Consider the following 25,969-nt stretch of genomic DNA (forward strand, 5'->3'; position numbering starts at 1 on the left):
GTTAGTTGCATTTTCTGGCTACTGTTGTTACATGATGATCAAAAAAGAGGAAATTATCAACCCAAGTTCCAAGGTTTCTAACAACATTCTCATCCAGGTCTGGTTTTAAAAGAATGAAGTGAAAAAGAGAATAAAAGTTAAAAGATCTCAGTCAGTGGATATTGTTAAAATAAGAAGAATATAGTACTGGAGCATATTTGTGAAAATCTGCTGTTCATGTGGCAATGTGCAAAGTGTAGATTGTCAAGAAGAGGAAATGATATTGAAAAGCTGGTTAGGTGAAACAGAAATGCAAGGGGACTGCAAAATAATATACAAATGACAGATAAAGGGATATAAAGAAGATGGAGGATGTGTTAAAGAAGTTGCAAGATTTAAGAGATGTTAATGGGTAGGAAAATGAAGGAGTGGGAACAGGCAGTGTCTGCCAAGATTACCGAAACAAATATTAATTCTACAGCTGGTGCGTGTTTGTGTGTGTGTGTGTGTGTGTGTGTGTGTGTGTGTGTGTGTGTGGGAGTGGGGGGGGTGCACATATGTGTGTGCATATGGCTGTCTGGCTGTGTGTGTGTGTCTGTGTTTGCATGTGTGTTAAAGAGAGGCAACGTGAAGGAGAGAGAAACATAGAGAGCGAAAGTACATTATTAATCATAGGGCATAGATTAGGAGGTGTGAACATGGGAAGGAAGAAAGGAAGAAAGGCAGGCATTATATGAAGGAAACGGACATGTTTAGAGATTATGCAGCATAGTTTAATTGATAGGTCTCACAGGAAACAATGACATTTAAAGACTTGAACTGATAACTCAGTTCCTCATGTTTAACCAACAAAAATAAATATTTGTTAGTGATGTCTTACAAATGACACACTCAAGGAAAAAGCATTTTATTTTATTAAGAAATTGATTATTGAAACCAAGTATGACATTGGAAACAATGAACATATCTGATATCAGTCCTCTTGACACATATTATTTTAACTACAAAACCATAACCTTGTCAGTGAATTCTATCTTAATCTGGTCATGAAGTGCCTAATGAGATCTGAGAGTGACCTTTTCAAGTATGAGGCCAATAAGCACATAGAATACAAAATATTCTAGTGTTTTTGCTGTACTATACTGATGGTCATAGCGAAAGACTTTTCTGTTTGGTAGTAATAACTTCTAATTACTTACGTTAATTAAAAGTTAGATCAGGGCTACTTTAAATTCACATTCATCTACTTCTTTAAATATTATACAGTTATAAATCAATATTTTTTTTTAGTTTCCATCAGGGAAGCAGTACTAAACTGCAAATAATGTTTCTTATTACAGAGATTCATTGCTTTGTTCCTTTCCTTTCCATTTTAAAAACACTTCTTTTATGGAAAATAAGATAATTTATATTTTCCTTAGAGTTATACTTTGGCATAATTGTCTTTTAGGCCATTGGCGATCTGGTTGAGTGCGGATTTCATGGATTGCCGGACAGGTGCATACTCTTCTGGCAGGTTTTCATTCACATACACGTCAATGACAGAAGAAATTACCTGCATTAAAAGAAAGTGAAATCATGATCAGTGATATGCAACAAATACAGTTATAAATGCAGTGCATTCAAGGGCTACCTTAGATGAGCAATTTTGCAATAAGAAGAATTACAAAATCACTTTATCTGGTTTTATTGCAAAAAAAATCATCACGTAATTTTGTTGTGGATGTTTTTTACAGTAAAAAGATTTTCAACTTGTGTATTACCTAAGTAGTGGGATGGACTGTGTTTTCACAAGGTCTGGTGGCATTGTGTTTGGCTGAATACAAAGATGTGTGACACATTTGCTTCATACATTGTACATACTGCATGATAATCGCTAGTCCTCTTTGTGCATGAAAGCCAGACAGTGTGTGACTGTATGAGGGACTGAGTGGCTGAATTAAAACTCATTTTAAATTACTTTACAAGAACTGAAATATTAAAATCTGTATTTTTGATAATAGCGATTTAACAAAATCATTAACTCATTATTTACTGTGGGAAAGCATTTCCATCTCCTGTGTAAGGCGCTATGAACTCTACAATTACTGATGCACTGGCTGCCACATCTCAGAGACTAAAGAGTCATAATTCATTTCTGTATTTATATTTGTTAAATTGGTGAGAGGACCCTTTTTAACGATAAGAGAAGCCAATAAGGAAGCACCAACAGCTAATGTAAAAAAAAATACATATATAAATATAAGTAGCAATAGTAACAGTAGATGTCGGTAGGAAATTATTATCTAAACAAAATTTACATTCTCATTCAATAAAAAAGATTGTTTCATTAAAAAAACAATTTGTATCATCATAAAGCACATTAAGCAGAATATGAAAATATGAACTGTGATAAAAAGAAGAGCCAAGCAAAATTTAAAAAAATGGTGATGTCAATATAACTTTGTACTCGATATATTTATAAGAGCGTTTTTATTCTGTTGAAACTGCACTTTTTTGCTAGCTTCCACTATGAATGGATGAAGTTAAATCTGCTGAGAACTGGAACCTTTGAACTGCACCCCCCCAAAAAAAAAATAGTTGAAAAAATAATTTAAAACTTTTTTCTGCAGGAAGCTAAGCCCTCCTGCACACCTGATGTGGAGGAAAAGCCCCACATACCTCCCAAACTTACACATACCAACTCCATGTCTACATCAACTTGAAGAAGGGAAAACTCCCATAAAAAGGGCATCGTCGACAGCATAACTTAATGATAGTGATTTCTTACGTGGGAGGTCCAATCCTCAGTGGGTGAATTTTTGGAAAAAAGCAATCCAGTATTTAATCTTTGTCCACCCACAGATTACCATAGTTTTCATTCCTTCACTATCGTAACTCAAATAATTAGCTTCAGCAGAGCGCCAGACACTGTAATGAATATGGCAACAAAATAATAATTTACACAGAAGAATGTTGTGACATGTTACACATATAATGTTGTGACATGTTACACATATAAATTTAAAAGGTAACTGCATTTAATCTCAAGCTAGATCAATCTGAAATTTTTGTAAGCAATTATAAAAGGTGAGATGCTATTTTATTGACTTCTAAACTTATCTAATGACGGATCAGTCCATTTGCACTGCATTTTTATGGAGACCTAAATAGAAAACTTCCACTAATTATTTCATAGGAAGTTAGGTTTACTGACATATAATTACATTGAGCAGTTGACATTTACATACACTACTCAAAGCAATACCATATGTAATGAATAAGCTGATTTTATGCATTTTGTATTATTTGATGAGTCAAAAGGTAGATCTACATACGATACAGACAAATTGGAACCAGCTTTAAAATGAGGCAATCCACTGAGCAGGGCCAGCCATAGGTGAAATGGTACAATAGGCAAGGGACTCCATGGTGCATTGCCCCCCCCACACACACACATATTGTTCACTGAGATTCACAGCAGAGACTAGTAGTATACCTGTCTGCGTCAAAATCCACATATACAGCCTGAGGTGTGGGAGGCACCAGGCCCACAGATGCTTTGATGGTATGGATATTCTGTGATGCATTTCCTGCCTTATTCTTGACAGATTATGTCTTGCTAACTTTTTTTCGATTTTCTATTTTCTTTTTTTTCTTACGACTTCCCAGAAGAGTTATGCATGTGTCGAATGCCTATAGCCAAGTCTAGGTAGGTGGTATGCATCATTTTTCTTTATCTATTGCCTTCATTACCTTCTCAGGAAAGTCTACCAGGTTAAGTAGGCATGACCTTCCTTTGCAAAACCAAACTGGGATGGGTCCACTGTCTGTAGGTTGCCAATGTCTTTGTTGATCATTTCCATGACAATTCATTCCATGGCTTTGCATATTAGACTAGTCAGGCTAATGGGTTTGTAGTTTTCAGGATCAGTCGATGGCTCACCTTTGTGAATTGGGATAACCATTGCTGTCCTCCAATCACTTAGTACATAGCCTGTTTTGAGGCTCTAGTTGAAAAGTGACTCAAGTGATCCTGACAAGCCATGTATCAGGTTATTTAGGAGGCAAAGGATACTGATGAGCCCCAATGAGGCTGTGTTTTACCCTTAGTGAGTGCTGCTATGATCTGCTCCCTGCTGATAGTTGGAGGGGTTATACTAGTAGGGATTTCACAAGGGGTGTCAGTAGAGTGAGAGAGGAAAAAGTTTGAGCTGAATTTGTTGGCCAGCAGATTCACTATGTCACTCTGCTCATTGAAGGTGGTACTGCCAGTTCAATACACTGTTGTGTGTTACCTTTGAGGTTTTGGACATAATTGTAAAAGTCCTTTTGGTTGTCTTTAGACTGAGAAGTTATATTGACCTCACAACTGGTCTTTTTCGATTTAATTAGTCCTCTCAATTTACAGTTTAGCTCATGTCATTATGAGAGTTGCTCATTCTGACTTTTGTCATGACTTTTTTCATTTTGTTATATACCCTGTTAAGACTAGGATTCTGTCAGAGTGGTTTGTTTTAGGAGTTTGTTTTGGGCTTACTTCTGGTAGGAACAGCAGCCTTTATGCAGCCATTTTTATGATTGTACAGTGTTTCTGTGAATATTTCTGCTTAGGCTGTTGTGAACTCTGGGTTGGGTTGAGCACTACATTTTGACAAACTTTCGCTTTATAGGATGTAGTTTGCTTTGGAATAGTTTGTAACTAACAGGTTTTGCTGGGTTTTCCAAGTTGATTTTATCTTGAATGAGACAGCTTTGTTATCTGACCTCATCAGTGAAGATATAACATGAGGGGGGTGGGGTGGTGAGGGTGCAGCACTCTCCCATATTGGTGAGAACAAGGTCTAGTATATTTGAACCTCTGGTTGAAGTGTGCAGTAACTAACCAAGGGCATTTGTGTTAATAAAGTCCAGGAAACATTGTGCCTTCAAGTTGGTGGCAGTGTATGTTCCTCAGTCTATAGAGGGGTAGTTAAAGTCTCCCATGAGTAGAGCATTTGTTTGGATGGAAAGTGCCTCTAGTACATCTAGATAAGTTGTGGGATTCTTGAGACATTAAATATAACCTATAGCTTGCTAAGGTTTGGTAACGGACTCTGTCTAAGGTGATTTGCACATGGATGAACTCCAGGGTATCATTCTGTTTAACCAACCTTGAGGTATACTTGTTGCTAATGTAGATGAAGACATGTCCACCATTAGTCTCTGTTTGTGCAGCTGATGATCTAAATGTGGGAAAGGCATTGTAGCCTTACACTGCTGGAGTACTTTCTGTGGTTTTAAACCATGTCTTGGTAAGAGCACAGATGTCTGTATTCTCTAGAGTAGGATGTCTCAGATGTCCGACCCTTAAAAAATAAAAAATGAAAAAAGTCACCATCGCAACTCCTTATCGAAATAATCAGGGACAAAACCAACAATATAGGGGAAAAAAGTCTCAAACTCAAGAACAGATTTTAAATACTGCTCTTACGGGTCCACTTTCAAATATCGAAATTCCAAAACTTCGAACCTCTAAATACTGAGGCCCAGAGGATCAAAGTTTTGAAATCTTGAAATGAAGAATAAAATCTAAACTGATAAAACTTCAGAAGTCACGTTTTTGCAGGGGGGTAAGCCCCCTGAGCTCTCATGTGGAGGACTGCACCCCTCCCACACACACACATACACACACTCACACACACACACACACACACACACACACCCTGCTACTTAAATACACTGACTCCAAGATCGTACTACAGTGAAGAGAATGGTAAAGTTCTCATTCTGTACTGTTCGGCTATCTCCATTGACAAGTTTTGAGATTACAAAACTTCACACCTCTGGGCTTCAGTATTTAGAGGTTCAAAGTTTTGGAATTTTGAAACTTGAAAGTGGACCGCTCTTACACACTTTCAGAGTCGTGAGAATTCTAGATTTGCATAGCATTCATTTTCTAGCAACTGCAACACTCTGTAAGGGGCCAGTAAACTGGAGATTTACTATGGAGAATTCAAACATAGACAAAACGTTGTGATATTCATAGCCGTCAGATTCTTTGCTTAAGAAGCATAAGCAAAAGCAACCATAACGGGGAGAGAAAGGCGCAAAGTTAAGGCTAATTTTTAAATAGCACTATAATTCACTTAATAAGTTAGTAGAAAAAAGCAGGATTTGCATCAATGTACATTGTCTGAAAGTATGAAACTCAAATGGCTGACATTGTTGACTGAATGTAATCCTTTGAGATTCACCAGAAAAAATAAAAAAAATTACCAGGGATGAGACAGAAATATGAACCAAGATCAGGGTAGTCTGAAAAATTTGAAATAGAGAAACAGAGGCATTCTGTAAATTAACAAACTACCAGCAGGTAATCGGTTTGCCATCATCCATTACAACTGCTGACTTCTCTTATCCCTTAACTGTTAAATCCTTGCAGGCTTTATGCTCCTTGTCATGTAATAGCAAGGAGTAGAAAGTCAACACCTCACCAAAAGTTAGCATTTTGCAAGATGCACTTTTCTGCCCTTCATTTATTTTTTTAGGGATGGATAAAGAAAGAAAGAAAGATAGAAAGATAGAAAGAACTGAAAAGAAAAAAAAAGTAAGAAAGAAAAAATAAGGGGCAGAAAAATTACCTACACAAGTAGTGCCTAGGGAGCTGCCTAATTGCCTGTATGTAAAGCTGATCATAACACTGAGAAAACAGATTAACAGCAGAGGGTCAATATTGTGAAGACCGTGCTCTGGCCCAGCAATCAAGGAGCCTCAATCCTCACCACTAACACCAGGGAGATCGTCTCCTAGAAGAGGAAAGGATGACTAATACACACAGTAAAGCACAATTTCCCTTAAGTGCACACAGAGATCACAGTCAGTCTGGGGCTGGCTGCTCCCTTGCTCACCAGGTCCCCAATAAGATTCCCCACTGGCACAGCTATAGGGTCTATGTCCCAGCCTAACTGGGCAAGCTAAAACCTCCAGTACCCTCTCTGTCCAACCAGTGCTTCGTGTCCCTACCCAAGTAGCTGACACAACACACACACACTTTCAGATAAGTATTTATACACTTTACAGAAACTCCTGGGAAAGGCTGACACAGTTTCTCCAGCTGTGCCCCTTTACCCAGACTATACAGTAGTAATTACTGCCACCACCCAGTTAATAATATCAGCTACTAAAAGGCACTTAAAAGGGTGTCCAATTATTACTGTGCAATATTAACATCCAATGGTAATGTGACTATACAGTCTAAGGCTTATTGGAAGGGCTTAGACAGTAAACTCTATAAATATATAATGCACTCTAAAGCATACTTCATCTCTACACAAAGCAGCCACAGGTAGAATGTTTTAAAAATATTTAATAATAAATAATTAAAACACAAGACAAAACTACTACACCACAGAGATATCTAAGAGTTTACAGATCACACATAAACTTAAAATAATACAGTAGGACAGGTCTGGTCTCAAAGAAAAATACCTAATTAATCTTTACTAGCTTTAACTATTCCTACAAGATATCACAGTGCTAAAAACTTACATGTGAGCATAAGCAGAGTGCTGATAAGTTAGATGTCCAGATCAAAATGCTTCCAGGTCTCTCGTGAGAAATAATATTTAAACATTACTAACAAACATGTCTCTAAGGCCCTCCCAAAATTACATCATTTTTGACACTTAGGTTTTCCCAGTATTCATATTGCATCATCTTGACACCTGGTCTGAAATCTCAGGCCACAAACTGTATTATTTAGCAATCTAACACCTGCACAGAAACTTACAACAATAGAAGACATTTCACATGTATATACTAACAGAAACTAAAGCAATAAAACACCTTCCATATCTAAATTCTAGTCATAAACTTTAGCCTTAAAACAATGGGCATGAAATCTTTATCCAGCCACCCTCAGGCCGAATTTTAACATGAAAGGATACAACATGCTTCACTGGGCCAGTAGAGTGCAATGTTGTCACATATTTTGCAGTTCCACGTTTCACAGTGTTTTCTTACATTTAAAACCACAAGCCTGTATTTTACATTTATTTATACAGTTGATAGAATTATATATTAAATTCTATTTGACTAGGCTGGCAGCTTTTGCCCATCTCTCCCCAGTCGTCACAAATATATTAGTACACATTTCATACCCCTGTGTTAAAACACTTCTTACAGTGTAATCTTATTAACACATGCAGCTGAGTCACATTTAGTGAACAGGGCAGTACCCCATATTTTAATTACAATATGGAGCAATGCAGTGTTATAACTAGATGGAATAAAAATTTGTATGCAGCAAAGGAAATCTATCATAAAAGGTCTTAAGTAGATATGCTTCATCTTCAGCCCATTTTCTGTGAAGCATTCTTTTCTAGTAGTCTAACAAATTACTCAGTACCACACATGCATTACCTACTCATGGGTGGCTGTTTAACAGACCTACTCCACTATGCAGGCACTGCTAATTACATCATGGCTAAAGTGCATCAACCAAACAAGATGTGTGGTAGTCAGTTTATGTTGAATGTGTCCAGAAGATTTCATTTTGGCAGATGGGTGTGAGACATTAACATGTAAAGGTTCTAGAAATTAGATGAATTATTTATTTTTATGCGTAGTATATGTCGGATGGCGGTACAGAATGCTTGCTCCACAGTGACAAACAGTTCTGTGCTGTGGAAAGATACTTTTCATGTGAAGAGTAATAAGCAAACAACTTAATGTTAATTGGCTGATAGGTTCATAGGTGTGTACTAGGCTAGGTAACAACCACTGAGGCCTTTATAAGCCTAGATATGCAAACCAAATGTATCCCATGAGTTATTGTGCCTTAGAGGTTATTGTAAGGAGTGTATGTTAGGGCATGATTTAATGTCTGCTTCTGTCCATCAGAGACATAGTTGTCAAACCAGGAGTGAATTCTCAATTTCCCATCCACTGGTTGCACTTGAATATGTTTAGGGAAGTGCTTTTTTTTACATGGATTGGAAGCCTAGTCCAGGGAAGAGGGATTCTCTGGGATACATAGCGGTCCCTCCAGCATGTCCTATTTAAGTCATAAGCAAAGTTTAAATTCTTAGATCTGGTAGCCCTGATAATGCTCATCTTGTGGATATGCAATGCAAAAGGGCCATCAGCTTCAAGGATGCCTTGTATGCCAGGCATAAATCTCTACTCAGCAGTCTGTAAGAAACAGAGAACAGCAATAATGCTTTTATGTGATCTGCATAGGACATTGTATTTATGTTCTGTAGTCCTTTTGTGATGAACCTCTATGGATGTTCCAGCTGTTGCATGTGCCTAGTCAGGTGCATACTGAAGGGAGTGTTAAACTCAGTGATAGATATGATGTGAGCTGAGTACAGTGCACAGTGATTTCCCTGGAGCTAGATGCCATGTCCTTACTTATAAGTTAAGCAATATAGAATGATTTTCTTACTACATTAGATAAATGTTGGTCAAAAGCCAGGCTACTATCTACATAAGTCCCCAAATCCCTAACTACTGTGTCTATGTTTAGAAGTGTGTTATCAATGAGGTAGTTTCTTTGTGTTGCTGACTTCCCCAAAGGTACTATTATGCATTTTTTTGGCATTCAGTTTTAAGTTGTGGCTTTAACACCAGTCATTTGTTTGTGTTACACCTTCCTGTAAAATGTTAGTATCTTGGGGGAGGGGGTTCTTTGATTGCTCCTATCTTCAAATCATCAGCAGACTTGGTAAGCCAGAGGGGCTTGACACTGGCCTTGACTTTCAAAAAATTATTTCCAAATAGGAGTGGATCCAGCACAGAGCCCTTGGGGTCTTCACTGTTGACCATCCTCTTTGTGGAGGCAGTCCTTCTAATCCTAATTTTCTGGGTCCTGTCTATAAGGCTCTCCAGCAAGTTACATATGGATTTATACTTAATTCTGTGAGTTTGCTTACAATGCCCAAGTGGGATATTGTATCAAATGCCTTAGCGAGGTCAGTATAGGTAGTATTCACCATTTTGACCTCATCCATAGCCTTGGTGACCTTCTCAAAGAAGTCTACCAAGTTCAGTAGGCATGACCTCCCTTTGACAAACCAGAACTGGGTTGGGGTCAGTGTCTGAAGGTTTCCTATGTCATTGTTAATCATTCCCATGATAATTCTTTCCATGGCTTTGTATAGGAGACTAGTTAGACTAATAGGTTTGCATTTTCAGGGATCCATTGATGTTCCACTCTTGTGCAGAGGGGATGACCATTGCAGCCCTCCATTCATGTGCTACAAAGCCCGTGCAGATGCTGTGCTTGAATAGTGACTGCAGTTACCCTGATAGGTCAAATTCCAGGCTATTCAGGAGGCATCCTGGGATATTGTCATGGCACATCAAAGCTGTATTCTTAGACTTAGAGAGTATATATAAGTCCTGCTCCCTACTGACAGTTGGGGGAGGTTATGTTAGATGCTATTTCCTGCGGGTGGCTGGCAGTGATAAGGGGTATAGTTGGAAATTAATTTGTCAGCCAGAAGATTTGCTACATCTCCCAGTTCCATGAAGGTGTCTCCATTTACCAACATTTCTGCACACTGTTGTGTGCTGCCATTGACGTTTCAGACATAGCTAAAGAAGATCTTAGGGTTGTCCTTGGCCTGGAACACTATCTTTACTTTAAAGTTTGCCTTGTTGGACTTAATTAGTCCTCTTAGTTGTCTACTTAGTTTGGTAAGAGTGTTTTTATCTTTTTTTGGTGTTACACTTCCTACTTTTCTCTATTACTTTTTTTTCTGTTTTTGGTACAACTTATTTAACTTTGGATTTCATCAGGGTGACTTGTTTTTGAGTTAATTCTGGTTGGCACAGCAGCATCTATGCAGTCATTGATATGGTTGTACAGTGCTTCTATCAATAGTTTCACATAGGCTGCTGTGTTATCTGGGTTTGGAGGGGCTTGAAATTTTGACAGGCTTTCACTTAATAAAATGTAGTTTGCCTTGGAGTAGTTTCTAACTGTTAGAGGGTTTGATGGGGGTTACAGAATTGATTCTTATTTCAAAGGTGACTGATTCATAGTCTGGCCTTACCAGAGAGGGCACAGCACTGGTGGGGATGCAGCATTCTCCCATATTTATGAGTACCAAGTCCAAAATGTTTGTACCTCTAGTAGGCATATACACTTACTGGTCCAAGGAGCTGGTGCTTACAAAATCTAGGAATCTCTAAGCCTGAAAATTTGAGGTTGTGTAGGATTCCAGTTTATAGAGAGATAATTAAAGTCCCCAGTCAGTATGGTATTTGGATGAATGGCGAGTCTCTGCAATAGGTCTAATTATGATCTATGGTTGTCATGGACATAGATAGTGATCTATAGCTGGCTAGGATATGATATGTGACTCCGTCTATGGTAATCTGGACATGGAGAAATTCCTGTGCATCATCCTGTTTAACCAACATGGAGTTATGCTTGTTACAGAGGTAGATCAAGACACCTCCACCTTTAGTCTCTGTCTCTGCCGTTGCTGATCTAAATGTGTGGAAGGCATTGAAGCCTTGCATTGTAAAGGTACTCTGTGTGGCTTTAAACCATGTCTCAGTACCTGCACTGATGTCCTCATTATTCAAATTGAGGAGAGTTTGGAGGGAGTGGAACTTCTTGTTTAGACTCCTGGCATTAAGCAGTAATACCTTTACATTTCTTTGGGTAGATTTTGCTATGTTGGAAGAGTTGTCAATTTGGCAGTGCTAAAAAAGGCTTTGTGAGGAAGGACAATGTTTTAGCTAATATTTGAAATCCTAGTGGGACAGGTGCAAACCATTCTTGGCAAAGCAATGTGGTTCATTAACCACATCCTCCCAAGCTGAAAAATATTGTATCCCCTGAGAATGACAATAAAAACTAAGCCAGTTATTAAAGTCAATCATCTTCTGTTTATATTGTGGCATCATCCTTGGTGAAGGTAGAATGATGTTCAGTGCTAGGTACATACCAGTCTGTGATACATAGTCCAAGAGCTATGTAATGTCTCTCTGCATAAAATCTAGGGTGGTACATCTCAGGTAATTTATACCTATATGGACTGTGATTAAATCAGGCTGGTGTCTGTGGTAGAATGACTTAAGTGCATGCATAACTTGGTGGATCCTTTTATATTATTCTGTTATATTCTCCTTGTTTAGCCTGGTGAGTGGTGCATCAGTATGATGTGCAATGGTGTCCCCTATGACTAGAGACCTGGGTTGTGTATTGGCTTGCCTTGTGTGTCTGGTAGTTGAGGCTGCACTGGGTGTGGCTGTATGTGCAGTGTTAGGTGGTGACTGGGTGTGGCTGTATGTGCAGTGTTAGGTGCTGACTGGGTGTGGCTGTATGTGCAGTGTTAGGTGCTTACTGGGTGTGGTTGTATGTGCAGGGATAGCTGCTGACTGGGTGTGGCTGCATGTGCAGTGTTAGGACATCCGGGACTGTGTACTACATGAACTACAAAATGAACTGGCACCACACCTAAGTGTCATGTTTAATCATAGCCTCCCCTCAGGCTTCATGACCACTGAGTGGTGCACAGCTACAGTTATCCCAATCCACAAGGGGGATCCACCTTGGATCCTGGGAACTACTGCCCCATCAGTCTGACGAGCCTGATCTGCAAGGCCATGGAATGTATTATCATGGAACTTATAAACAAAGACATTGGCAACCTTCAAACACTGGACCCCACCCAGTTTGGGTTTGTGAAGGGATGATCTTGTCTCCTGAACCTGGTTGACTTCTTTGAATCGGTCTCCAGAGCTGTGGATGAGGGTCCAGCCTATCTGCACCTCACCAAGGCCTTTGACACCACCCCCCACTCTGGAATCATAGATAAACTTACTAAGCTGGGCATTAATCCCTACGTCACTTGATGGGTTGCCAACTGGCTTACTGACAGAAACCACAATGTAAAAGTAGCCGACTCCAAATCCAAATCCAGAGAAGTGACAAGTGGAGTACCTCAGGGTTCAGTCCTGGGACCGCTGTTGTTTGGCATATACTTCTCTGAAGTATAGGCTAACACTAAGAGACTCTAGCTAACAAAGTTCACAGATGACTGCAAACTGGGAGCCATTATTGAATCCCCAAATGATGTGGATATTCTACAAAAGGGCCTTACAGAAACAGATGCTTGGTGACAGAGCCACGGGCTCAAGCTCAATGCCAAGAAATGTATAGTTATCCCCTTTGGGAAAAAACATTTACCAGTGAATTACCACATAGTTGTCAGTACACTAAACACTGAAAGTGTGATAAGAGACTGAGGGACACAGGTGGACAGTGGTCTCACCTTCGATAACCACATCACCACAACAGTCAGGAAAACCTTGTATGTGGCACACCTCATCACTAAGGGCTTTTCATCCAGAAAAAAGGAGGTCATTGTCCCACTGTACTCATCCCTCATTAGACCCATTATAGAATACAACACCCTGTTTGGTATGTACCTCTCAAGACATCTGCAACAATTAGAAAGGCCACCAAAATTCCTCACTAAAAGAATAATCCACAGAAAAGCAAATGCAGGCCAAAGGACTCCACAACGAAGAAGCGATAAATCCACTTTATTTATACAGCAGTGAAAGGTTAGTGCTAACCTTTTACTGCCGTATAAATAAAGTGGATTTATCGCTTCTTCTTTGTGGAGTCCTTTGGCATGCATTTGTTTTTCTGTGGATTATTGGTTTGTTGCTGCTCTTTTGGTTTTGTTTGATCTCACTAAAAGAATCACAGGCCTAAAGCAGATGCCCTATGCTGACCATCTAAAAAAACTCCAGCAATACTCTGTCGCATAACATCTACTCAGAGGCGATCTCTGCTTAACATACAAGGCCATGTCAAACCCAGAGCTGTTGGACATTCTACACTTAAAAAGAAATCCCAATCCATCAGAGCCACACGTTCCAGGGATCTAAACCTTGTCATCACAATGAATAAAACATGCTGGAGGGATAGGTTTCTGACCCTGGGACTCCCCAGACTCTGGAATAGACTGCCCATACATGTCGAGCAGACTGCCTCTTTGGCCATCTTCAAAAGGAACCTTAACGATTGGATGGGAGATAGGAAATTCACCCCGGGGATCACATCAGTCACGCTGCTAGACAGGGGTCCAGGGAAGTAAATATTGTGGGAAGAAATAGCCAGAGAATTGTTATGGCTAGGCTTGTATAGTCCCTAGGGCCAATAGCCTAGTACCAACCTATGAACCTATGAAACTATGTTTCTGTTATGTGCTTTTGGGTCTGCTGAGAATAATTAGGAAGCTTGCATTTGAATGCTTCAGCATAAGAAGGTCGATGTGCGGGATGTCTACTATGTGCTGTGGTTGTAGCGTATGTGTTTCTGACAACCTGATTGTTATTATGAGAGCTTGTACATGAGAGTTTTACCTCCAGAGACATTGTATATTTACATCTCTCACATACAGTATTTGTTTCTTTGAGGATTAAATGCTTACCAGTGAACATTAGACAATTTTTACATTGCCTCAATGTACCTGTATCCACTAAACTGGCTATGGAGAAATTCGAACAGTGCATATCCATGATGTCAGGTCCTTTATTGGTTGAGCTAGAAGGATGCGCTGCACTAGGGTTAATAGTGCACTGACTAAGGGTGATTTTGGGGCTAAAGACTAGGCTAGGCTATATTTTACTAAATTTGAGGTGCAATGAATACTCTTCAGTGCAAAAACTAGCTGCTCTACACTCAGCGAGTTACTGGTAGAATTTCATAGGCAGTTTTATAGGGAAATGTGTGTTTTTTAGGTGTGTTTGTTGATATAGGGCACTACTAACCACCATTACTCAATGCACAGTGGTACACGATTGCCCCAACTTTATACAAGCATTTAAAACACAGGATACTGGCTTCTAAGCCCTCTGGCCAATAAAACAACTAACTTTACATATTTAATATGTGCTTCGCAACTCATATGACCAGGCCACCACTTATTGCCACTAGATGGAATATCCTACTCCTATTAATATAAAGTCACAAAAATTGTTTAAAGTGTAATGCTACCACAAAATAGCTTAAACAAACTATGTGCACAAGGCAATTTAAAGTATTCGGGGGCCTTTAAAATTATTTAAAATGCAAAACCTACAATTAATGCAAAAATAAATTAATAGCTCACTGAAACAGTTAACTGAAGTGGTGCAAAACAATCTCTTATCTGCTAAGGATGGAGCAGGATTAATTCAGTACCCTCTGAGAGTATGGCAAGGAGACCAAGCATATAGGAGCTCTGGGAAAATGAGCAGGAGAGAAGTCATAGTAATACAGAAGTTCACTCAAGAGCAATACTGGTTTGCTAAGTGGACACTCAGGATTATGACTCTATCAAAAAAACAGTGGGTGGGAATAGTATTTAAATAGTTTACTTAACTGATAATTGCAATGAAAGATTAGATGGAGGGACTTCAGAAGTCAGATTACCACAAGGGGGCAAATCAGAGACACAGCCTTTTAAAAACACAAGAAGAAGGTTGGGGAAAATTCAAGCTTTTGTACAGATACTCAGAAGCTAGACTTTTTGTTTAAATATGTCAGCAGGAAGTACTCACATATCAAAGATAACTCAGCGGCTGTACTGAATTCCTGGGACAGTGATATATGGTTTTTGGGAAGCAATCCTGTAAACCTCATTCTTACTGAAGCTGTCTTTAACCCTTGATGCCTGTTAGCTATTATTAACAAAACAGATTAAGCTAAAGAAACAAAATATTTACTTAAAAAAAGCTAAATAATTTACTTATAACAAGCCAGAGATAACCAAGCTGCAAGAAGCAGGTCTTACTTTTTTATTGTAGAGATACTCAGAAGCTAGATTTCATTGTAATATGTAAGTAGGAGGAGCTTGCACTCTAAATAACCCCCAGTGTGTCCATTGTGTTCGACTGTATAATGCATTGTCACATTCTGAATGTTTATGAATTCTTTATATTCCCCAGATATACCACTGATGTATTAACACCATTTAGCAAGTGCAATGAGTTCAGACTGTATTCGGTGGTGCATGGTTTTATTGACTGCAATGTGAAATGTGATATACCAGAGACATGGCTATTACATACAAGACAGCCTACAGACCCAGCATGTGTAGAGTATAGGGCTGCCACCTTTCATTGTGGTCAGAACTGGACCAAAGCCACATCACTTGCACCTCCACTAACCACACCCATCTCCTGCCCACTACTTGCTCACTTTCTGCTCATTTAGTGACATCATAGGCATGTCAGGGATGAGTCTGGTCTCTACACCCCTGGAACGGCATTAATTACACATTAAAGGGACAGTCCCAGGGATCTTTTGTTTTGATTCAGCCTTTGTTTACATTTCAGGTTTACCATTTTGAGCATGCTCACCTTTGGCTGAGGTGGTTGGAGGAAGAGTGCCTGAAGGAAGTTTCAAAGGTATTAGCCAAATTCCATCACAAATTGCAGTTGTATTGACAACAGCTCTTCTTGCGAGCCATTCATTAGTTTAACCTGTGCATTTTACCTATTGAGAAAAGTATCTTTCAGGTATTTTATGATATGACTGCTGCTGCTACTCTAGAAAACACTTCAGTAATGCAAGGCTTTTAAAACATTAGTAAATAGAGTTGTTTCTTTCATGTCATATTTTATTCTATGGTGATTGTGAACCCTGGCCATCTACAATGGTTTGGCATTAGAAGTTTGAAGTGACTTCAGTCGAACCCACTTCAGTCGAAGTCAGGAGGCCAAAAGGCAACAATGTCAAACTCGACATTATCGAAGTACAAATCTCTCCCCCATCTCGACCCATGTTAAAGCCCATTCCAAGATTTACGGTGAGTTGTATTTTGACAATGTCAGAATTCGACATAGGTTCATAGGTTTATAGGTTGGTACTAGGCTATCGGCCCTAGGGCCTATACAAGCCTAGCCATAACAATTCCTTGGCTATTTCTTCCCACACTATTTACTTCCCTGGACTCCTGTCTAGCAGGGCAACTGACATGATCCCTGGGGTGAATTTCCATTCTCCCATCCAATCATCAAGGTTCCTTTTGAAGAGGACCATGTATGGGCAGTCTATTCCAGAGTCTGGGGAGTCTCTCGGTCAGGAAACTATCCCTCCAGCATGTTTTGTTAATTGTGATGACAAGGTTTATATCCCTGGACCGTGTTGCTCTTAGGGATTGGGATTTCTTTAAGTGTAGCATGTCCAACAGCTCTGGGCTTGACATGGCCTTGTACGTAAAGCAGAGATCGTCTCTGGGTAGACAATATGCAACAGAGTATAGCTGGAGTTTTTTAAGGCGGTCAGCGTAGGGCATCTGATTTAGGTCTGTGATTCTTTTAGTGAGGTATTTCTGTGGCCTTTCCAGTTGTTGCAGATGTCTTGAGAGGTACATACCAAATGGGGTGTTGTATTCTATAATGGGTCTAATGAGGGATGAGTACAGTGGTACAATGACCTCCTTTTTTCTGGATGAAAAGCCCTTAGTGATGAAGTGTGCTACATAGAAGGATTTCCTAAATGTTGTGGTGATGTGGTTATCAAAGGTGAGACCACTGCCCACCTGTGTCTCTAAGTCTCTTATCACACTTTCGGTGTTTAGTGTACTGCCACCTATGTGGTAATTCACGATACATGTTTTTTCCCAAAGGGGGTAACTATACATTTTGTGGCATTGAGCTTGAGCCCATGGCTCTGGCACCAAGCATCTGTTTCTGTAAGACCCTTTTGTAGAGTATCCTCATCATTTGGGGGTTCAATAATGACTCCCAGTTTGCAGTCATCTGCGAACTATGTTAGCCAGAGTCCCTTACTGTTGGCCTGTACTTCAGAGAAGTAGATGCCAAACAAGAGCGGTCCCAGGACATTGTTATTTTAGCAGAAGTGGGTCAATAATTCCATCATTCGATGGAGTCTGGTTCAACCTTCTCATGGTAAACCATCTACAACAACTTTATGACATGGTTTCTACCTATAGAACACATCTGGGTCAGGCAGCCAGTAGTTGAAACCATATTTCTCTTTCTTTCATGTTTTGTTGTGTTCTGATTTTTAATACTAGCCTGGTGTAGTGACTTTCTGACCTGCTAGTAATTCCTTGGGAAGCAAGTGTGTGACAGAAGGTTGGAGCATTAGTAGACACACTGTGCTATTCCTTTTTCAGCTTCTAGTTTGATATGTGCTGATTTCTGAATACTACTAGACAAATGGACTAGTTTTTATGAGTGGGCTGCTTGTACATCTGTAGAAATATGAGTGATGCAAAATTTAAAAATTAGTATACACTGATGTCCCTTTTCCCTGGCACTCCTATATTTTAAATATGAGCCAAGAGCTGGGAGCATAGTTCCCCAATCCAATGTAGATCAGAGAAGAACACAAATCCAAAGATTAGTTTATCCTGGGAGCTGAAACAAGACAAGAACTGTGGATTTACAGGATGTTTAAAAGTAAAATGACATTGAGGGTGAGAATGAAAGTGACATGTCGAAGTGGGCATGACTTCTGTCAGCTTAACTTGGACCCTAATTTTAAACACTGGGATTGTCCCTTTAACACATACCCTTGAAGGCATTATTCAGCTTAGAGAATGGACTCTGTAAAATTGTTGTCTTTTACTTACTTTATTTTTTAAGTACTATATTCTTTTTTCTACATTTTTGATGTAAAATACTTGCTCTGGCTAATGTTTCAAACTTGTTGTGGTATATGTTAAATGGTGTTGGGGAAGCATTTTACATCCAAAATATAACACTTTAAAAAATGTCCAGGTATTCCAGTCTACACTGAATCCATTTGGATTCCTAGAGTAAATTAAACTTCTGAGTTTGTTGTGTATATAATTCACTGTTTATTTATTTTTTCCTTGTTGCCCAGTTAGTTGAACTAGGCCCATGACCTGCTTTTAGGGTAGAGATACAGTTAGTTATGTTTATTTCATATGTGTGTAAGTTGTTCCCTATATTTATTGGCATACCTATTGCACATGTGATGAGTTGCTTCTCTCTCCCTCCCTGTTATTCAGAGGTTTCAGAATTGGGACCAATCGAGAGTAAAGGTCCTTTAACTCAGGTGTGGTGGTTGCTGGTTTATACCAGATATACTCTTCCTGAGCATGAACACTGAAAAGTTCAGAAGAGCCCTGTGATAGGCTACAATAAGGATTTTACAAAGTTAGACCCACTACTTGTGGCTGACTTGAAGATCAATCAGCAACTGTATGTATGTGCATAGCTGCAACATGTCAATGTCTTCTTTAGATAGATTTCTTTATTTTTTGCCCATTGAATCTTTTGTATAAACACTTGAGTGCATAGATATCTGCTATTGTGTATGCATTATAGTACTTATAATATTTATTAGTAAAACCCGTGGTGGTGGTGCTGCGGTAGCGTTGTCGCCTCACAGTAAGACGCTGTCCGGTTCGATTCTCAGCTAGAGTTTCTTCTGCATGGAGACATGTGTGAATGGGCATACCTTCGTTGAAGGTTGTGCGTCAGGCCTGGCAAGCCGGTACGTAAAAATCAACTGCCAATCATTAGCGGACTGGAGTTCCGCTGTGGCGACCCCTAACCGGGAAAAGCCGAAAGACACAAACAAACTTATAATATTTATTAGTACTTACAAAGTGTAGCTTGCACACACATTCTAGATAAACTTGCTTGGCTCCATTATTACCTTACATGAAACATCCATTAACTCTGTTTTTGTTGGGTGCACTCATATTTAGAACTTGCAGACATACTCTTTTTTGAGATCTTATTCAACAGTTGTGTTAGTAATACTGACGGATCACTAGCAAAAAATACGATTAGTACTCTTTACAAGGCTTGAGGAACTCATGTTTTATACATTATATTTAGGTCTCCTGACAGGCTCTTGCTGTAACTTGCATAAAGAGTTGACATTTACAGTAAGAATATTTTTACTGTTATCCAACTCTGGTGTTCTTCTCAGCTGTTTCTGATTAAATTTCAATCGATCTCACTGTTCATTCTCTCTTTCTCATACACAGTCTCTTCTGCTTTCACATGCACATACATATACACACAGTCTCTTCTGCTTTCATACATGCATTCACTGACATATGCAAACAGAAACTTAAACACACATACACGTATATACAGATATACAGTATACACTTTTTCTGTTTTTTTTACTTGCTAAACAGCGAAACTGCTGCTTAGTGAGTGTAAAATAACTCCTCGATCGATCTCGCTTTCACTCACATGTATGCATGTACTTACACATACAAACACAGACATAAACACACACGCACACATACACACGCACTCATGCATGCAAGCGCACACACACACACACACTTTTTCTTTTAATTTTCTTTTTTTTTTTTTTTTACATTTTACACTTGCTAAACAGCAGAAGCACTGCTTCGCTAGCGTGAAATAATGGTGGCCATTAGGTTGTTTTCAGTTTGAGCTCCACTGCAGCTTGATATGCTGCCATGAAGCATCGGACTCATTTTTCAGCGGGCATTACTTGTACATTAATACCCTGCTGGAGAACATTCATTCTGCAGTCAGGGTGCTGATGTACAGTTTGCCCATTCTCTAATCAGTAATATTGTGAAGATAATAGAGTAATGCAAAAGGACTTCTGTTGTGTTTATAACTTCACAGCTGAATACACAAACTTATCACACACTGCTAGAAAAAAACACAAACATACCACATCCTTCGTAACTAGACAAAAAGTAACAGACAGTTTTTAGTGACTTTTTACAGATAAGCTGCATATTGTAACAGTTGTCATGGTACAGGAGATGAAGACTGTAAAAACTATTTTATTGTGACATTTGGAATATGACTGATGATCATTCAGATCTTAAACATGTGGCTTTGCTGACCAAAACACCAACTCTGTATTCAGCAGCTCACACTACCCCAATTTTTTCTGGCTGTGAAATGAAGTTTAGATGTGGGTCATATACAAAATCAGGCTAGGAAAGTGTAACTTAGGTGTAAACCTTTGAGGAAACAGAGCATGCTTCTCTTTCTGGACACTGAAGCAAAGAGAGTATGTTTCAAGTCTCCATGGAATTCAGCCCATACCTCTTAGAAAACTGAGGTAAAAACTGATAATATCGCTAAGTAACAAATTAAATGAAGATGATAACGTTTATAAAGACTGGAAAAGGAAACAATTGACAATCCTTCACAAGATGGAGACCATATCAAAGGTTCAGTTGTAGGGCAGACCATGGCTTTGATGGTGAAAGAAAGCACTGTAGAATAGCTGGATTCAGTAGCACAGATCTACAGCCAGTCTGGGTCATGCCAGCCAAATTAAGTTTTTGACTATGCAATCAGGGCAGAAAACAAAAAATGCAGACGTGCTACATAGATCTTAACACAGCCTTCAACAGCATTGCATAAATTGTTAGCAAACTAATTAAACATAGAGTATGTCTAAAGGATGATAAGGGGAAAAAGACAGAGGAATCTAGTTGTTGTTGGTATTTTGGCTTTTCCCGGTTAGGGGTCGCCACAGCGGAACTCCGGTCCGCTAATGATTGGCAGTAGATTTTTATGAACGCCAAGGTGCCAGCTCAACATCCAACCTTCTACGAAGGCACACCCATTTATGCATGTCTTTTGAACACCCACCCAACCGCGGGGAGGACATGCAGACTCCACACAGAAGGCACTCCCCACACTCTAGCCGAGAATCGAACAGGAGAACCTCTTGCTGTGAGGCAACAATGCTACCGCTGCACCAGAGGAATCTAGTCTGTTGAAATAATAGTTACCAAAGGGTTATTACAAAAGTCCTTTCTAAGGCACACCCTTTTCAATGTCTATAGAAGTGACACTGTAGAAATTCTAAAAAGAAAAACAGACATTTTTGTTGATGGCACAAAGCTATGCGCAATAAGGAAACATGTTAGAATAAATAGATAAGAAATAAACTCAGTACAAAAAGATGCAAACAAAAGCATGTGAGACACAGTAAACCAAACAAAAAGTGAAAAAGTAGAAGTGGAAAAGCATCACCTTAAATGAAATGAGACCAATGTCATACCATCAGATGATTTAAACATGTCGTCATATGACAGCAGAAATACCAGCATGATATATGATGAGAGATATCCATACAAAACAAGCAGTTACTAATCATTTTATGTCATTAAGGCCACACTTAAGCAGTACAGATCAATGGACAGTGGGAAAATCTTATCAATCTGACTGCTGGCAGAGGACTAAAGCTCAGGCTTGTTAATGAGCTTCTTCTTGGGCTGAGGTTACAGGTTTGAATCTTTCCACCCTTTTTTGCCTATGGTGTGACCTTGACTAAGTCACATAACCAGACAGTACTTTTGAGATTATTTTGAATTTGGGCTCAGCTGCTTAAGGGTATCATGGACTGCATGCCTTGTAACTTCCTATGACAGAAGCAGCTCAGAATATTCAGAAGAAGTAATGAGGAGATTAGGAAAGCTGAAAAGAGAAGGAAGAAGACATGAATCCAGGACAACCAGAAGCAGTACCAGATTTATAAAAAATGTACCACAGAAAAGTGACTTAATCTGAAGACACACAGTTAGAAGTATATGGAGTTTTTTTTTTAACAAAAAGGGTTTCAAAATCATTGTAACAACTGTCCCAACCAGACAATATGTTAAAACATCAGATAAAATTCAAGCATGGATAGTTTTGACTAAGGCAAGTTATATTAGGTATAGTAAAAAAGAGGCTTTTGGTTAAGTATATCTATATATCTATATATCTATATCTATATATATCTCACAGGATTGTGCTTTGGGCAAATGATGCTGTTATAAAAAGGAAAACTAGCAGAAACAGAGAAATTATTAACCCAGCATCTGTAATCATCCTGATTAATTTCCTGTGAAATTCTTACTTGAAAGTAATCCAGTGGAATCTTGTGCTTGTTCTTATGAGATTCGGCCATAGTGTGTAGCTGGCTATCATTCTGGCCCTTCAGTTTCAGCAGCTTTCCCAAAAAATCAACAACAACACCGCCATGTTTCTTCACGTCAGCATTGACTGCTAGGTCTGAAGTAGGGATATCCTTGAACTTTGAGAAGAGGGTCTGAGTTGCCTTTTCTGTCTGAAACATGCTGCAAAAAAAAGGAACTTTGAGATGCTGATTATGAAAAGAAGGCAGTATAAATGCTACTTAATATAAAAACAAACAACGTTTCTGTAGTTTAACTCTCCAAATCCAGTTGTAATGAAATACATTTCCATGTTACAGCTAACATATGAACTAATTTCCTTTCCCCATAACTTACGTATATTAAACATACCCCCATTTCTATGAAAACTGACTACTATAGCCTGTTTGGAAGTATCTTTCTTCAATGTGAAGAAAAGGCAGAAAGGTAATAGAGTAATAAAATTATTTGGTTTCTTCACCGTTTTTGGTAAGTCAATTAAATAAGTAGTCTATATTGCTGCTGTGGAATACAATCCCATCCACATAAAACATAGTTCACCCTGCCCATATTCAAGCACAACTAAGATCTATGGATGGGAATCATAAAATGTACCCCAGGACTGCCCTCTGAACTATTAATGGGCAGATGCAACTGCTAAGTGCTCTATCCCAAGCATGGGTTCCATCCAATTGTCTATGGTATGATTCCAGTTATTCTTGTTCGGGGGAATATATAATTATCACCCATGGGGTGGGAGAGGCCAATCTATAACCAAATGGGATAGGTTATTTCCAGCACAAAAAGGGAAATTGGATAAGTTTAAAATGACCCACAAGGGCAGCTAACCTAGTACTTACCTATGAAGCTATGAATAAGTGACCTATATAATCTTAAATTACAATTTAGAAGAACCATTAGCATTAAACACCAGAATGAAGATGCTAATAGTCAACATTAGTTGCATATGTATTATAAAACAGAAAGATGTAAAACTTTTCTGTAAGGCATAACATTTAGTCCTTATGGTCATGTGATTTTCAAAAATTGTCTTTGGAAGAAAATGTAGGATTCTCTGTAACAGTCACCTCTGTTCACTGACTAGGTAACAACTTCCTAGGGCTTATTGGTAAGGCACCTCATAGTGTGTTTATTACACAGGCATGACACTACTTGTATTTTTTAGAAGGAAGTGTAGTACACAAACTGATTTTCAATTGGCACTGCTGGCAGTACCTTATTCATCTAATTAGTGCACCAATGAAGGAGGAATGGCCAGATGAGTCTCGGGATAGTTCTCTATTTGGGGGAGGGGATGGGTGCGAATAAAATGCCTATTACTCAAATTGCCTGCTGCTGGTAGTCATATGGGTGCAGCACTAACTCTAAGGTAGAACATCTGCAGTAATCATAGGGGTCTATGTTACATGAACGAATGATCAAAATGTCGAGTACAACATACTCGACAACCTTTGATTGAACGTTCAGGTAATTGGAGACTCCAAATGCTGAAATTTGGAGTTTTGAAATGTTTTGGTCAGCCATCCTAGTCAGTGTAGCATGTGACGTAGACACGCTACACTGTTCAGAATTGTGAGGTAGGGCTACTTTGTTTAATATACAAACTCTGAGATCGCTGTACATTGGGGAAAGGGCAATTTCCCAGTAATCGCTTGTTGCGATTATTGGGAAATTGCCCTTTCACCAATGTACAGCGGTCTTTGAGTTGGCATATTTAGTTAGGGGGGGTATGGGGGGGCACAACCCCCCACAACGGCGGTGGGGTGGGGGGAGAAGCCCCCTATTTTATATTAAAAGTAGGTGTGTTTGTGTAGGTGTGTAAATGTTTGAATAGTGTGAGTGTGTAGGGGTTTGTATGCATTGGCTGCATGTGTGTGTTTTGTATGTTAGTGTAGGGAAGGTGTGGGACAAACAAAATTTTTTGATTTTGTCTGTTTCAGGCTTTCAAGGTGTCGGGTTTTGAACTTATGATCATAGAGTGTCGAGTATGTTGTACTCAACATTATGATCGTTTATTTAACATAGACCCTAATCATAGATCCTGGCTCTCTCTCCCTCCTGCAGTGAAGAAGTAACCAGCATACTGATTGACTAAGATAATAGCGACAAATGCCTTTTTTCACAGTACTCTGCACCAGATCTACATACACACACACGTGCCTGCACACACACACACACACACACACACACACACACACACACACACACACACACACACACACACACACACACACACACACACATACACACACACAAACACTAACATTGCCCTGACACATATACAAACATTGTTTAAAAATTCTTTAATTGCAAATTATGGGGATCAACCCAGGAAGTTAAATGGAAGGTCACCCATATGAACTAACTATTGAAGAATGCCATCAAGACAGGAAGATCAGTGCTTGCCTATGAGTGGTTTGTGATTCTGAAAGGGGAAAGGGCCATGTGGGGGGTTGGGGATTGGTATAATGGTCAAGGTGTTAACCTCACACACACAAGGTACAGGGTCTGAGTCTCACATCTGCAAGGAAAAACTGGCTAGGCTTGAAATGACCCACAAGGGCAACTAACTTTTATACTTCCCTATGAACCTATGTGAAAATACCAATATGAAAAAACATTTACTAAGTGTAGCAACACATTTTAAATTGAGCAATGTGGATCATATCAGCAAGAGTAGCCTTAGGCAGATTGTGCAAACTGGACATAAGGGGGCCTTGGCTATGGGATTCCCACACTTTTTTACTGCGGCTGTAATCACTGCTCCAAGTTCCAGCCAGTTGCAAACCTGTGCCTTGTATCCTACCAAAGAAATATCTCACAGGATCTATAAGATACATCTTTGCTGCTGAGTGTTCCCAAAATAGATATTACTGGACAAAGGCATTTAAGGATATTGTGCTTCTTCTGTAGCCATCAGCTTCACTAGTAGAGTATACCACATATCCCTAAATCACTTGCACTTCCCCCTCCCACCCTTACTTTTCTTAAAGCAAAATGTATAGTCATACAAGTGGCTGTAACTGATGGCTTTATGTGTGTGTGTGTGTGTGTGTGTGTGTGTGTGTGTGTGTGTGTGTGTGTGTGTGTGTGTC

The 25,969-nt window shown here is 39.2% G+C and overlaps 1 protein-coding gene across 1 annotated transcript in view; it reads right to left on the reverse strand.

The window, feature by feature from the left end:
• Positions 1-875: 875 nt before the first annotated feature.
• LOC122804161 (myoglobin-like) overlaps positions 876-25,969 on the reverse strand; it is a 27,049-nt gene continuing 1,955 nt past the window's right edge. The window contains exons 2-3 of the mRNA XM_044073850.1: positions 22,817-23,036; positions 876-1,534 (exon numbers count right to left, since the gene is read on the reverse strand). Coding sequence (XP_043929785.1) covers positions 1,403-1,534; positions 22,817-23,036 — 352 coding nt within the window. The 3' untranslated portion in view covers positions 876-1,402. The remainder of the gene's footprint in view (positions 1,535-22,816; positions 23,037-25,969) is intronic.

Source organism: Protopterus annectens, chromosome 6.part0 (assembly GCF_019279795.1).
Source record: "Protopterus annectens isolate FY-2018-M chromosome 6.part0, PAN1.0, whole genome shotgun sequence".
NCBI lineage: Eukaryota > Metazoa > Chordata > Ceratodontiformes > Protopteridae > Protopterus > Protopterus annectens.